Source organism: Tyto alba, unplaced genomic scaffold (assembly GCF_018691265.1).
Source record: "Tyto alba isolate M040663 unplaced genomic scaffold, T.alba_DEE_v4.0 Super-Scaffold_26, whole genome shotgun sequence".
Classification (NCBI taxonomy): Eukaryota; Metazoa; Chordata; class Aves; order Strigiformes; family Tytonidae; genus Tyto; species Tyto alba.
In genome coordinates this window covers 5,876,446-5,893,018 of record NW_024881300.1, presented here as the reverse complement: position 1 = coordinate 5,893,018, position 16,573 = coordinate 5,876,446, and the positions used below count along the sequence as shown (strand labels likewise).

At 34.0% G+C, this 16,573-nt stretch overlaps 1 protein-coding gene across 6 annotated transcripts in view; it reads right to left on the bottom strand.

The window, feature by feature from the left end:
- RPGRIP1L (RPGRIP1 like) overlaps positions 1 to 16,573 on the bottom strand; it is a 77,551-nt gene that overhangs the window by 33,722 nt on the left and 27,256 nt on the right. For 3 of the 6 annotated variants that reach the window (XR_004407942.2, XM_032998609.2, XM_032998620.2), the window contains 8 exons: positions 15,501 to 15,548; positions 14,964 to 15,103; positions 10,005 to 10,111; positions 8,326 to 8,505; positions 7,562 to 7,679; positions 6,020 to 6,472; positions 4,307 to 4,458; positions 1,602 to 1,968 (listed from right to left, as the gene is read on the bottom strand). Coding sequence is in view for 4 of the 6 variants with exons in the window: in XM_032998609.2 (XP_032854500.2) it covers positions 1,602 to 1,968; positions 4,307 to 4,458; positions 6,020 to 6,472; positions 7,562 to 7,679; positions 8,326 to 8,505; positions 10,005 to 10,111; positions 14,964 to 15,103; positions 15,501 to 15,548 (1,565 nt within the window). In the remaining 2 variants the exon portion in view is untranslated. Of the gene's footprint in view, positions 1 to 1,601; positions 1,969 to 4,306; positions 4,459 to 6,019; positions 6,473 to 7,561; positions 7,680 to 8,325; positions 8,506 to 10,004; positions 10,112 to 14,963; positions 15,104 to 15,500; positions 15,595 to 16,573 lie in introns of those variants that run through there. The other 3 variants (XM_032998629.2, XM_032998637.2, XR_004407946.2) reach the window with 3 other exon arrangements.

Here is a 16,573-nt window from a genome sequence, read left to right as displayed (position 1 = left end):
ATCAATGCAGTCAAGCAGGTCCAGGGAAGTTTTGTACTTTCTCTATTTGACACCTATGAGATGCCACCTGTAATACTGTGTCCAGTTTTGGCCTCTCCAGCACAAATAAGACATTGACATTCTGGAGCAGGTCCAGTGGAGGGCTAAAAAAACCTTCAGGGATTTGGATCTGTTAGGTCCATGTTAGGACCATGATAAATTAATATTTGGACTACAGGTTCCTTTGATTTTTTTTTTTTTAAACTTGCTGATTTTAAAATAACGTATTTACTTATTTCTCTTAGATCTCAGAAAATATCATGAGACGGAGAGATCCTACTATTACCATCAATCCTGTTAAGGTACAGGCATCCTGTTCAGATTCATTGCAGTTGATGGATAATCACAAAAATACCACATTAAAATCTGAATAAAATGCAGCAATGCTAGAACATTGTGTTAGTACTGTCTTAGTAAACAAAAGAGATATTAGAAACTTTTTCTCCCCTTTACTCTTTTCTTTCTCTAATGTTTGAAGTTTAATGTTTATATAAAAAATCATTCATCAGTTTCAAAGCTCTGACAGAGACTTTTCACTACCCATGACTTAAGTAACACCAAGATGCAGAATTCCTTTCCTGGATTTTACTGGAATTTAAAAATCTGTCAGACAAGAACAGTAGATGAATGATAAGGGTTTTTAGAACCATAGAATTGTTTAGGTTGGAAAAGACCTTTAAGATTACCAAGTCCAACCATTAACCTAGCACTGCCAAGTTTACCACCAAACCATGTCCCTAAGTGTCTCATCTACACATCTTCTAAATACCTCCAGGGATGGTGACTCAACCACTTCCCTTGGCAGCCTGTTCCAATGTTTGATGACCCTTCCAGTGAAGAAATTTTTCCTAATACCCAGTCTAAACCTCCCCTGGGGCAACTTGAGGCCATTTCCTCTCATCCTAACACTTGTTACTTCAGCAAAAGAGACCGACACCCACCTCCCTACAGCCTCCTTTCAGGCAGTTGTAGAGAGCAATAAGGTCTCCCCTCAGCCTCCTCTTCTCCAGGCTAAACAACCCCAGTTCCCTCAGCCGCCCCTCTCAAGTCTTGTGCTCTGACCCTTCACCAGCTTTGTTGCCCTTCTCTGAACACCCTACAGCACCTCAATGTGTTTCTTGTAGTGAGGGGCCCAAGACTGAACACGGTATTCAAGGTGCGGCCTCACCAGTGCTGAGTACAGGAGGATGATCCCTTCTCTAGTCCTGCTGGCCACACTATTTCTGATACAGGCAGGATGCTTTTGCCCTTCTTGACCACCTGAGCAAACTGTTGGCTCATACTCAGCTGGCTGTCAACCAACACCTCCAAGTCCTTTTCCACTGCGCAGCTTTCCGGCCCCTCTTCCCCAAGCCTGTAGCGTTGCATGGGGTTGTTGTGACCCAAGTGCAGGACCCAGCACTGAGCTTTGTTGAACATCATACAATTGGCCTCAGCCCATTGATCCAGCCTGTCCAGATCCCTCTGAAAAGCCCTTCTCTAGTTTGGTTCTTAAAGAGATTTAAAGAACTATGAAAAAGGAACTGAAGATTTTGTTAAGTTTAAAGAGGTCTAATTCTTACCTGAGATAGATCTGTCATGTGCTAAAGAAATAAGAGGCACATTGGCTTTCCCTACATAAGCACATTCTTCCGTTTCACCATCATCAAATACATAAAACGTTAAGGATTCTGACTTTAGGTATCGGTCTAAATCTGCATTCACTGGCACTTGGAAACACATATGGTCATCTATTTGTGGGTTGTTGCTGCTAGGAATGATGGGAGTATCATGGTCTGCAAAATCAAAGAACTTGTAGACAACATAAGGATTTGGCTGAAGATGTTTTTTTCGGGACTGTAGATTGTTACAACATTTTATTGTAATGTGGAGTTCATTTAAATTGCCATCTGTTGAAGTGCTGACTTGGGCAGTTCTGAGTATCTGCTGCTTTAAATGAAAAAGAAGTTAAATTAAAACCATTAGAATTCTTATGTTAGTGAACTCTAAGAAATATATAAATAGAACAAATAACTGATTATTTCAATGACACTCCAACTACTGTTTAACTTTATATGTCAAAATATTATTTGCTCTATAAATTCAATGACATCTCTCTTGGGTTGTTGCTATAAGGAAGTAAGAGGTTAATCCTTCCAGGTCTGTGACTGTTTTATTCTTGTAAAGTTTTATGATCTACTTGTCATTTGATTATCTACAAAGCAGTAAAGATCACAGTTTTAAGAGTGATTCATATCTAGTGACACTTTGAAGTTAAGGATTCTGATCCTGTCAGCTACCCCATGTCAAGAAATTTTTTATAACTGTAGCCCCTTTTATATATGTACTTTTCAATAATTAAAATTGCACTGCAGATTCCTTTGTTTTTTTCTTCCTCTAAAACCTTTACCTACATAATCAATTTACAAAAATTAGAAATCCGCATTGGAAGAGTAACACTAAATGTTTGAAGTAAATTAAAAAACTCGATGATATCACAAATTTTTTTAATTACCTGTCAGCACGGTTCATACATACTGTGGAACACACAGTTGGCAAACTGGGAAATTAATTTTAATACATATTAAAGAATAAAAAGAAAACAAATAACAGGACTATCTTAAATGATTAATCCCTATCTATATTGATCTCAAAAGGCTCTCCTTTTTTTCCACAATATGTCATAACTATTTTCATGAATTGTACATAATTATCTTGCTTGTGGAAGCCAGGGTTCGTTCTTCTAGTATATGGGGAAACATGTATCAATTTGATTTTGTGTGATAAAATGTTAAATATTTTGATTAAATAATCCACACTGAAATAGTTAATGAGAAAACCAAACATGACCATTTAAATCCTTAATATGCAACCTTAAGACTACCATTTCTGGCTACAAACAGAACTAGGAAAAAAAAAAATGTATAGCAGTTTATGTACAGGTCATGTTTCCATGATTTCTGCTGCTATACAGGAGAGAAAATTTTACACGCATGTTTAACTAGTAAAAACTTAAATTTTGGAACTCACAACTGAAGCTACTTTTGCAGCTGAAGATTGACAGAACCTTTAACATAATGTAACCATCTGCTACAGCTATATGACTTTTAGTTTCTGCCATGAAACATTTCCGAAAACTGCGGTGATTCAAACAGCTCTGTAGAAGCTGTTTTTCATCTCTGTCATTTTTCCTTTTCATTTTCTCTCGTATAATCAGTAGATTTCAGTTGCCATGTTTGAATTTGCAATTTTACAATAATTACAATAAAACACGGTGTTCCACATGCCTTACCTTTCAACTGTGTTTAGATTGGTAACAGCTAGAAATAACATAATCAAAAATAGAGGAAACTGAACAACAGATTTTGGCATTTAACAATGGCCAAATTTTGTGAGTTAAAAATAGCTTTGATTCTTTAACAATCAGATTTAAACAAATGCTACAATGTTATCAAACACAAAGTTATTCTGAAAATGCCTACATTGACCTTTAATAGAATTCATACTCTAAATATACTTCTCAGATTACATCACTGATTCCATTGATTCAATAGTATAAATTTACATTATGGAATAATATAAAACATTAAATTTACTCCAGACTTATAGTAACTTAAACAGCTATAGATAAAAATAAAATTGCCTATTAGAAACTCTGAAGTGTTTTAATGTATACTCTTCAACCTGATTTTTATTTCTTAAATAATTGTTAAAGATGTCAAAGTCCTTTCTTATTCTGTCTGTGACCTTTATTTAAATGTGATTATACAGTTCATTTTATTATCAAAATTCTCTTAATTATCCAGAAAAAAAACCAAAACACACAGAAAACCCCCCTGAAAAACATGAAATAATCTCAGTCTCATAATACTCAAAGATTAAGAATTTTGAGACCTCTGAACAACTGCTTCACCTGGTATACTGATCTGACACCCAGCTGGTTTAACCTTTGTGTATACTGTACGAGAACAAAATGTTCACAAAATATGGCATTTACAGGTTAAGAAAACTGAATATAATAATTTCAAATATTCTATTGACAATTTCAGTAAAAATCAATAACTGAAGTTTAAGACTTTGTCTCTTCAGGAAAGCTGTAATTCAACTGCTTCTTTATCTCTTTCTATGAAAAGTATGTCATTCAACTGCTAACGGTATTTTCTAGTTCAGGAAGCTTTAGCTTTGTTAACCTTGAACATACCAAGACTTGAAACGAACTATTTGAACTGAACAAGTAATTTTGAACAGTTTATTCTATCAAAACTATGAAATACAAACCCAAACATACCTGAGGTGGTTGTTCATGTTCCCTAGAACTGGATGTTATATACCCCAGAGCCTTTGACCTCTCTTTGTAGAGTCTAATAGCTTGATCCATAGGAACTCGTAACCTGATCCAGTACTCTACAGTACCATAATTTTGAATGTTTTCTTTGATTCCTAAGGAACAAATACATACAGGATTGCATTAATTTTCTTTTCAACATTGAAGCACTTAAGTCAAAAGTCAGGAAATGCCACAAATTAAAGATTAGTCATCTTGTGACAGTGTTTGTGACATGAGATGTGCAGTTCATGTTAGAAACAGAAATTACTCCTCCTCTGGCTCTACATGTATGATCCAAAACATGACCATTTTTTCACATTGTAACCTGCAGTATTTACTGTCCAATCTATAGAGTCTAGTTAGGGTCATTATTTTAATCTCTTTAAGGCAAATAAAGCTTAAGATAGTTTTGCACGGCAACAGCTAGAAATGTCCCATAAAGTGGTATAAAGCTTAAATTACTGGCAAACCCACCACTTTATAATGGCTTATTAAACTGGGTTTTTGACAACAGCAGGTAGTTAGATGTCTCTGAAGATACTGATCTGACAAAATGCTTCTAAGAAAAAAAAAAAGTAAGAAGCACAGAATATTAAGTACTTCTTAAAAAAGGCTCGTCTGGGATATCTTAAAGTTATTTTAAACAAATGAATTAAAAGGAAAAAATGCACAAAACCTAAATCAACTACCCCATAGGTTATGCTACTATATGAAATATTATTAAATGTAATAACTATAATTTGCACCTTTTTGATACCTTATGACTACTATATGAAGACCTCTGATTACCAGTTTAAATTACAAACACTGTAACCACTTCTTCCTTTATTTATCGATAAGCAATAAGGGATATATTTATGACATTTGGGCCAGATATAAAGCACTTACGTTTGATAGTCTTATAACGCAGAAATGTTTTTGTTTTTAATGTATATTCTGCCAAACAGAGAAACTGTATATTCAGAAGTAATTTAATTTCATTTAAGCATATTAGAAGACTTCACCAAAATTACTGTATATTTCACAATTGAAGTAGAGCCCCCCTGTATCAGTAACAGTCTCAGAGGATCAAAGAAACTTGCATTAAACAACTAAACCACAATTAACAATGTGTAAAATAATAAAACAAAACGAAAAAGAAGTCTTATTTTAAAATATCTTCTCTACAGTATCCACAGAGAAATTCTAACATACGAATAGCACTACAAAGCAATCAAATACACTGCTCTACTAACTACTTTTCTCCATGTCATTTTTATATAATTCTGTGAAGTAAGGTGATACTATATTTTATCAAAATTCTTTACATGTGTAGTAGTAACACTTTGCAAGTAGCCTTTATACAAGACAAAGAATCACTTGCTATATTCAGACCAGATTCTCTAATGCCATTTCCAAGACATCACATACTTCTTATGTCATGTACTTCAGCATCACTATATTAACACCATGCTCATCTCAGCCATTATGGGCAAAATCGTACTTTTAAGACGTTTTCTAGAACTATTGGTAGAATCACTAGAACATGCTGCACATCCAACAGGAAATATGACACATACATTTTTTTTTTTCTCTTTTGAGATAGTAATACACAAATTCATTGTTGGCCAAATACACATTACTTAATTGTCACAATACTGCATCAAAGAGAATATTTTTTTATATGTTAATTACCAACTAAATTTGCTGTGCTGTAGATCTTCTCATTCTTTTCCAATATTTCATGGAACTTCAGTTCACATGCAGCAACTGTTTCATAATCTGTGCCATATGCACGATGAACCTCAAGTTTGATACTATTTTGCTGTATATAGTGCAAGAAGCAGTCATCAGTCTGCACAAGATACTGAGAAGTGAAGTCATATGATGGGGTATGTCCATAAACTACTGGGGTTGTCTGAAGTTCAAAGTCATAGAATGCGAAAGTACAAAAAGTTGCAAGTTCATGGTCACCAAAAGCCTGCATTGATCCAGAAGAGAAGATCACTTTGCCGATATGAATTTCGAAAAGGTTCTCTCCTCTTTCTAAATGTAAATTTTCATCAAATTCATCCACTGGATCACCTGACAACATTTCTGGTCTGGATTTATATGGCTTTGTACCATAGGCAATATCTCTTAGTTGGGCTGAAACAAAAAATAAAAGAGTCACAATACAACTGTCTTTGCAAATTTAATTAATGGTGGAGTAGAAAGGAAAAAAGCATAATTCAATTATATTAACAATGTTAAATGTTAAAACGCCTTCTTAAAGGTGTTACCAGAAAAGAAATCACACATTCAAAATTATATCTCTAACATTCATTTAGCATACTGACAACAATCAAGAATATCTCCACAACGGAGCTGCTTCAATAAATAAAAAAAGAAGATAGACACGAGTTCCTAACAATTAATAACAGATTACAAGGGAGTTAACAATTAAAACCTCAGAATTCTTATGCAATGATCAATGTAAGTATCACTACGCAAATGTAGCAGAGACTTAAGTTACATATTTTTGTAGGGTTGAACTAATTTGCTAGGGAAAGAAAGAATATGTCTGACTTTTAACCTCTGTTATATCTTGAGTGGACAGAACTATCAGCAAAGACCTTTATATGTTGCCTGGTCTCGCAGGTGGCAAATGGTGAACAAATCAAAATACACGCTTACAGGATTAGGACATAAATCACCATGCAGTCCTTTAGTACAGGGGATGCAACTTGGAAACAAAACATGAAAATTGTTATAATATGGGGTTGGTAAGGTATCCTATTTCAGGCTTCCTAAGCACCTTTTACACACTGAAGCCATTAAAACAGCATTTTAAATTAATCATATTAAAATATTCCATAGGTAAACTCCATATCCCATGAATTTGAGATTTTTAGGAACACATAAAATGATTATGTAATGACAGGACAGCAAAATAAAAGGTTGACCATAAATGTATGATTTATTTAAAAAAATAATAAAAAATATCAAAGCTTGTTTTTTTTAGTTTTATTCAGCAATAGCTGCAGCATAAACTGCTTTGTTGAATTTTGTTTGTTTAATAACTTTATTATTTAAGTCAATGAAACAGCACACAGATAATTTTCCATGAAAGAACTGACCTTTCTACTAGTTTTGGGAATGGAAAAGTGTTTCAACTGAAGAACAGATTTATGGCAGTAATTTTCAAGATATAAACTGTAAAAAAACAAAATAGAGAAGAATATACTTTAAAGATACCTTCTAGTTTTCTGATGCGTGCAGCTCTAATGTCAAGAAGATGGACATACTGTTCCAGTTTTAACTCATAGTCTTTCTGAAGACTTTCCATTTTTTGTGTCACTGCTTCTACTTCAGTCTGAAAAAAAATTTGCATATAAAAAGGACTTTTGAGCCTTGTCTGCACTGATGTTGCAGATGCTGTTAGCTACAAATTAAAATACAGTTAGATTTGAGAAAAGAACATTTAGAGTACACAAAAATAGCATTTTTAAATTCAACAATACAGCTATCAGTTTGAATTTCAGCAAAATCTAAAAACGTTATTAAGAAAAAATGACTAGCTATTCTTTCAGGGCAATGTTCCTAATAGTTTATTTAATTATTTTGTTATTTTAAACTTAGAATAGTCGAATGAAAAGTCAAAAAATTATCTGCAATAATCCAGCACAAGAGAGTAAAAGCAGTGTTGTAGAAAAGGAAGCTTATCTGATAAATACACTTACCACTATTCCTGTGAAGAACTGATAAGAGCTCAGAGATAATCCCAAAAAGGCATGGTTTGAGGGCTCTGATCAGAGTGAGTTAAAATACTCAAGTTATAGTCATTTGGACTTCAGCTTTTTAAAGAATACTTTCAACAACAGCAAAGCTTATATTAGGCTACCTAGAAACAGACTGGGTTTGTTGTTGAATTTGGAAGTCTTATTTATGACAAGTTCCAGTGCTACAAATGTTAAGATGTTATTATCAGGTTATTTACCACTGTGAGTAGAGTTTAGTACCTGGTAATCTTTGTTAATTTTGTGCTGCACAATTAACATATTTCTTGTCTTTTCAAGTTCTTGCACCGTCTCTGCATGTGTTAATTGCAGTTCCCGCATGGCCTGTTCTAAATTTTTATGGATATCATCTTCTACTTTCTCCAAAAACACAAGGTCCTCATTTTCCTGCTGCCTTTGAACCTGGAGCAAATTTGAAAAATTACTAGAACAAATTTTTGCAAAATATTTGGATGTATTTGTGCCTGGCTAAACGTAACACTGGGATATAATTTTGGAACAACACTAAGACAGTAAGCATAACTTTGTAAATCATGTGGTAACACAAAAAATAGGAATGAGGTAGACCAGTAAGTATCAGGATTGTATTCAGTAATGTAATCTTGTGATTAGCAGGAACCAATTAAAATGTATGAGATATGCAGAAACAATCACTCCTCTCTATTCAATGAAAATATAACCCCCTTAATATATTTCCCTCATATAATTAATCATCCTGCTTCAGTAGATCTACAAAACTTCAATTATTGTTCTCAAGTCTACATTGCTTCTGTTATTAATCTGGGGTTTAAATTTTCATACAGGTGGTTTGTTGTTTTTTTTTGTTTGTTTGTTTGTTTTGTTTTTTTTTTTTTTTTTCATTATCATTATAAAATTATGATTTGCATTTCAGTAGCAGAAAAAGATTCTACTTATAGTAAATACTTCCTCAAGAAATTAAAATGTCCCTGGAACAGTGGGAACAATGCAAACTTATTTTTTCACTGATTTCTTTCCCCCACTTAATTTTCAATTTTTCTGTAAACAATAAAATTCCAACTTATGTGCAAGAGAAAAAAATAGAACATTTTCTGTGTATTTTTCTTTTTCTGTTTTAATAAACAAAGAGAAGTTGTTAAGCATCTTTGTGTCACATTTTAGAACTTCTATGCTTATAGTATACTCCCACAAATTACAGAATAAACAAAAATTTTTAAAAATAAACATTATAGGAAGAACAGGATGGCATGCTAAGTCATTTAACTGAGAAAAAGTTATTAAAAAAAATGCTTGTGTATATGATTTAATTAACTTTTGGTGTTATAAAGAATTACCTACATAGACCTAGATTTTATTCTGGCAATTTTTTCATCTTCCCCTCTGTTTCACTCTAACTGAAAAATTACAAAATCGCACAAAGCTTGAAGCATTAACTACTAAAAGCTGCACAAATAATTCAACGCTTGAAAATCCCAAGCAATGTGTAAGAAACATGTAATGGTCAACCAATGGTTTTAAAAAAAAAAAAAAAAAAAGAGAGAGAGAAAAAATGCAAAATATATAGAATCATAGAATGGTTTGTGTTGAAAGGAACGTTAAAGACCATCTAGTTCCAACCCCCCATATGCTCATTTTTTGTAAATTACCTTTAGAAGCAAGAGGGCTTCACTGAATTCTGTAGCATTGATCTTACTTTCCTCAAACACAAATACTTAATGAAAAGGTGTTATCAGATGAGAATGAATATCGAAGAAATACACTCAGAGTAAAAAGGTATATTCTCACTAGACATGACATCTTGCTTGATATCATGAGTAAACACTTATATTTCTGTATTCTTTTACTTTCAGGAAGTATTTGCACTATGATTAAAACATAGAACAGCGGTTTTTGCTCATATTCTAAACAGCATTATAGTTCACCTTGGTTAAAAACTTAATGTGATTTTTCAGTTCATCTAGTTGTTGCTTTTGTTCCAGGTAGCATAACTGCAGGTCTTTGTTCTCTTGCATCAGCTTTTCCTTTTGGTCTTAACATAGAAAAAGAAGAAAATATTCAACTTAATTCAACATAATTATAAAAATTATAAACTTGTTTTTTCATGTTCTGATGCACAAAAATTTAATTTTAAAATGTAGAAACTGATTTATTTTGTATAGGGAAGTCTTTGGTATTAAAAAATGGAAGGAGAGGGATAGAAAACTACCCCTCTTAGATCTGGTATAGGTATATAGATTAAAAAAAAGCAAAGCATTCCTACTTTCATTAAAAGGGAACCTACAGCATCAAAAATCTATACTTTGTCTATTTCTAAATAGAAGGATATGCCCAACTAATTACAGCTTTCTCTTTTAGGGGGAGGGAGGGAAGAGGGGAATAGAGAGGATATTAAACTTTTTGCCAATGTGAATGACTAAACACCATTAAACCAGCAGAAGGTGACACAGATTTTACACAAATACCCACTAATGCATAGCTACATCCACAATGATTTCTCAATGAAATGTGCAAAAGAACTTAACGTTTAGGCAAAATAATTTAGCTATAACAACATCCCTTCTTCAACATGGAAAAGTTTTAAAAGCAAGCATTTCTCAAAATCACTGAGGTCTCTAAGGAACAGAAGTACGTACTCACTCTCCTCCCCTGGCCAAACTCCTTATTCTGTTGATAACCATGTGTTTTCTCTTCACATTTTTTCCTGTTCTTTTTGAAAGTCCCAAAGTTATATTCTCATACCATGTACTTATATACTATGAATGCATATTTTAGGTCAGATATAAATGGTATAAATGTTAACTGTCAACCTAATGTGCAAGCATTAGCCTTTGTAATTCCCATCCATACTTGTGGGAGCTGATTGGTAAAACCTTACATACTTAGTTGAGAATATATTCTACTGCTTTCAACATAGTAGTCCACAATATCTTTTTAATGCTGGAATCTTTTCGGATGACCCTCAGGGCATGATGCACAACTGAGCTATTTTTACAGAATGGCTTTTCAGTTTAGAGGCTTGAATGCAGCAGGAAACAGGTGGCTGAGATACTAATCTCTAGGGTTTTGAAATGTTTCAAAAACTGATATCAGGTTAGCTTTATTTTTGTACACTTTATATATTAAATGATATCTTCACTAAAAATGAATCATCTGTAATGTCATTGCTCCTATACACAGTAGCCTGACTCATACATGTGTTGAGACTCCGCAAGTCACTTTTAATTCAAACACATAATCATCAGTGAGGTTTTAATTCTTTGCAGTTATGAGGCAAATGTAATGTATTTGTGCAATTGAGAAGAAAACATAATTAGAAACACTAAGGGCTAAAAATTAGAAAGCAAATAAGAGAACTATTAAAATAAACCATGTCAATGAGCAGAGAAGGCAGGCCTTCATAGAAGATGGTGAAACACTTATAAGCAATTGAGTCTTCTGGACTCTCCCAAATAACACAGCCGAAAGACCTGTATCTGTTGGGAGGCCTCCCACAGAGAAAAAGGGCCCCTCATGCTGATGTTGTTTCTTTCCCATGCAATGTAAACTGAGATCTGAACTGGCACTTTTTCCAGTGATAAAGAGACAAGATATCCCTCCTCGAGTACTTGCATCTCATTGTCATGAATTTTCTGACAAGAGCTGAAAGCTCAATCAACATTTTTTTTTTTATTATGAACACCACTGAAGTTTTCCTACACATTTTTAACATTCATGCAAACTTGCTACTTAAAAAGTTAACTTCAAAACTGTAAACGCTATATAGGAAGGAAACAGCTTTTGTTCCAACTGAGGCAATTTCAACAGCTTGTTGAACTGAAATGGGCCAATCTGTCGGTGGCACAGCTCAGTCTACATTAGCACTGTCCATGTTGCCTCTCCAGGTTCTCAGCAGGCTGTTTCTATGATCCCAGCCAAAACGAAAAATGCAAGACATGCAGGGAAAGATGCAGGAGGAAAGGGAATACTGCAATAGCCTTTAGGGAGCAGAAGTGACAGGAGGGTACTGCCACTCAGTTTTCCCATATAACTACGCTGTTTCTCATCACGAGCCACTCAACTCTCTGTTGGCTGTTTCCACTTGCAATAATATCAGCACTGATTGAAGCACACTTGGATTGGGGTTGGTGCTGGCTGCTCCTTAGCTTGCTTCCCCTAATTTAACCCAAAAGCTGCAATTGAAGGGGAAGAGAAGAGACTATTCTCACACCACTGGTGACCACATCCCACAAGAACACAATGACAACAACATCGGGGTTTTCAGTAGCAAGGCTATGACAGTAGCAGCACAAGAAAGAGAAAAACACTGCCCCAGAAGCTTGTGTGAAAGGCTACAGAGCCACAGCTGGAGGCAGACTACAGAATTCCAGGTAGCTCTCTGTGTTGATAAGGGCCTGAAAAGACAATTAAGGGACTGTGCAATAATACTCTTCTCAGCTGTAATCAAAATATATATTGTGCCAATTTATGCAATCCCATTCAAAATCATAATTTGAATAAACTTGCATTGGTATCTTCCATATTAAGTATTAGTACATATTCACAAAACATGAAAATAATTAGAATCGTAATCAGCAAAAGCCTCCTCATTTGTTCACCTCCTACATAAATTCCCAGGAAGAGTTCTTATAGACCAACCAAGTAGCAGGGTAGAAGAAAACCACCACTGTCTTTCCCTGTAAATAAAAAGTACACGCTTTCAAGACAATTGAGACTTATTTTGCTTACTAGCTGATAACATAACTACCATCATGTACAAGATCTATCCTCCTGCTCGTCCTTGCCAAACCCTCTATTTGCCTAGGTCCAATTTAGGGCAACAAGGCTGTTGCCTTTGTTAGCCCACGGAATAAAAGTAGAATTGTATTTATGCTGATTTTTTTTTAGTAGCTTTATGGGCAGAATAACGATATGTAGGGAGTGAAATGTAATTTTTAGTTGTATGTTTCACATGTCAGTTTTTACTGACACAGAATAAATATTTGTCTGTTGAAACAACTATAAGAAAACCTGCAGTTAGTCAATAGCAGACTCTGTGTAAAACAGTACTATAGCCATGAACAACAAATGCAGCAAGGCATGAGATTAAATCAGTGAAAAATAAAAAATTAATTCCTGCAAATACCATGTTCTATAAAAAAAGAGCAAATGTAGTCAATGTGAAATAAGTTATTCTATTATCTGTCTAAATGTATTTAAGTACTACAAAACACCATATGAAGTTAGGGACAGAAAAACACTACTAAAAAGTTCAGATTCAAATTACATGATGATTCTAGAAGAGAAATACTGAAAGAGGACACGGGAAAAGGCAAGATGATGTTAGTCTCCTGTAGCACTGAGAATTTTCAAGCCTTCATTTATTATAACACTTGTTAGTCCTGGGAAAGAAGTTTTGTAAAAAGATTCATATGCCAAAACTGCAAAGGATAAACAAGACACTATTGCTACACTAGTTCCAGGCAGTAGGTTAAGACAAACAGTCCTTCAGTTTTCCTGCTGAACCTGAAGGGATGAGTAGCAAAGGCAGATACTCTGAAGTATGTCATTGAAGGAACTTATATTGCATAAGTTTTGTCAAAGACAAGAAGCTGTAATCAAATCCTAGATACATACGCCTTGAAGGGTATTACTACATCTACTCAAGCTGGGGCAAGTTCAATTCAATAAAAACTCATAGCATAGTAACCTAGTGATCCAGTTTAAGACTACAACAAGCTCTTAAGTAGCAATATGGGGAAGGGATGGTAAAGTCTTGACACTTAAATATAATGCCCATAGGAAGGAAAGAAGATGGAAGGGGTTCCCTGATTTTCCATGTTCAACTTAACCAAGTAATAGTATGGCCTGTAACATTTTCATACTCTTAATATCACTTCACATTTTGTATTGTATAATGAAACTGTCATTAACAACTGTCTCTAACTGTCAATATCTCATAACTTCATATTATTGTAGCTTAAGGCATCTTATTTATTTTAGTATCACTTAAGGCTAATTTTGCAAACAGTTGCTGTGGTCAAATAAAATTTTTAAATATTTAATCTGGCATTTCAAGTCAGTAGAGCTACTCAGAATCTTAATGGTAAGCACATGCTAAACTTGAGCCATAATCTTAAGAATTATTCACAAGTTGACTCACTTCATTCCATTAGATTGTTCACAGAAAAGCACCTTTTAAAAAAACACATTTGAAGAGTCAACTCTAAAAATCTTTAGTTTACTTCCTGCCTGTCTTCTTCTTTTCTATACTTTATGTTGCCACAGTATATCACAGTATTGAGATTAAAAAAATAAAAGATTGCAAGGTCTTAAAGATTCAGTGAGAATTTATCCTACAGCATGGGAAAAACACATATGAAATAATATGTTCAGTAGGTTAGAAGAAAACTGTATTATTGTAAATGTACATAGCTGTAAATAAAAACGAGTGTACACTGAAAATATTAAAAAATTCTGAGTTCACAAAGTTGAAAGACAATTAACTACTTTCAAGAGCCCATACAGGTTTCATGCAACTTTGTACAGTAAATAAAATTAAAATAGTGGTTTATAATTTGAGAGGGACTGTCAGATGGTCTTCTTGACCATAAGAATTTTTGGTGTAGAGAAGAAATACAGAATAAAGAGTAAATATTAATGCAACAGATGAAGAATGAATGCATCTGGAGTTATATGATCCTCATTCAGCACATAACCTGTATAAGGTCAATTTTTGTACTTAACAGTCAGTCATAACTTAAGCATATTGTTCAAATGTACACTTAAAAAGCAGCTCTGAAATCACCAACAACAGAAACTACACTCTTCTGGGGAATATACCTGAATTCCAACACAGGAGAATCTCACATAATGAGAAAATGATAGTTATTTCAGAAATATACCTCTTTCTACTTTGATCTTGTCAAGGATTTCATTTTTGTATGCTAAATCAGATTCAATAGTAGACTCTAGTTTAGCAATTTGCAGTTTCAGTTGCTGTTCCTTTAACTTCCATTGCTGTTCATGGGTCATACTGAAGACACTGCAATAAAACATGTGGCATGTGAAAAACTTTTAGAAATCAGCTTCAACAGAGAATAATAAAGAAAAAAAGCTTTTAGTGGCACAGAGACCACTGTCATCATGTCTCAGGAATTAAGTAAACATATGCTGGTCTGCTGCTGTTGAAACCAAGGCGCCTTTCTCAGGCTGCGGTTAAAAAACATGAAAGAGTTTGTGGGATGAGCAAAGAAACTGGCCTTAATTTAGAGCTCCAAAGTCAGAAAAGTTGGCAGCATGCAACATTTGTGGGACTAGAAAAGGAATTCAGATGCATATCCCAGAGTAATCCACAACTCCAAACCTCAGCAACTGACAACTGACAAACCCATTCTTTCCGCATACAAAACCTCTTAATGTAGAGAACTGGGATCACCCACCTGATTTCTTTTAAATCTGTGAAACATGCAGAGCCTAAAGTCAGTTGCCTGTTCAAAGAAATGTTGACCACAGAGTGACAACAGTTTTCTCATACTGTAAAACAACAATTCTGATACTGATTAAGAAGCACATATAAAGTAATCTTTCTCCTACTTTAAGAAATAAAAAACAGAGGTGGGCAAAGAAATTAGAATAACTATTTTGCCTGTAACACATTATTTACTTGTAAACTAGCAATCTGTGTGCAATAAGGATTGCATGGACACCACAACAAAACATGTAACTCGTATTGAAACAAAATTAAGTACATTATATAATTCACAGTGTAATTTCCAGTAGGTAAAAAAAGAAAGCAATGCAATATGCCTTCATGTAATTTTTAGACAGTGACTACTGTGGTCTTCATATTGTTGTTATTATTCAATACTTGCATTCATATTGACTGAAAAAATGTCCTTCATCTTAACCAGTCATAAACCAGTTTATTCACTTTTGTCTTCTGTGAAAAATCAGAAATTGTAGGGTTTTTTTAAACAAAAGTGTCAGTTCCTCATCTCTTTACTTTTGTGAAGCTCACCAGTTAAAAAAAGTTATTTTTTACACACATAAATTTATATTAAAAAAAAACAAATCTTCTGATATCTGTTTATCAGTCTATCTCTCCCAGATATTTATGTAACAAAACTCTCAAAAAACATGGAGAAAAAAGAAATATCATAGAAGGGTCAGCCCACATAGCTTCACAGACTGTACATGCTGATTGAAAGAGTACTCCCTGTTTTGATGGCTATGACTATATAAAGTGGTTCTGAGTACACATAAGTGCATTTATATCAAATATATTTCAAGAATGACCTTAAGATTAAAGAGGAAAAATTATAGCATGAATTGTACACTCTAAAGTAGATGGCAAGAGTTTATATTCTTGATTCGTGATCTTCATAAAAACAGTTCTCTCTGTATTTTGTCTTTTTCTCATACTATATCTATCTCACCTATTTACACAGTTCTCTGGGCATATACCATCTTTTAGTGTGATAGAGCATCTTTTACAGCATGCACGAACTTAAGC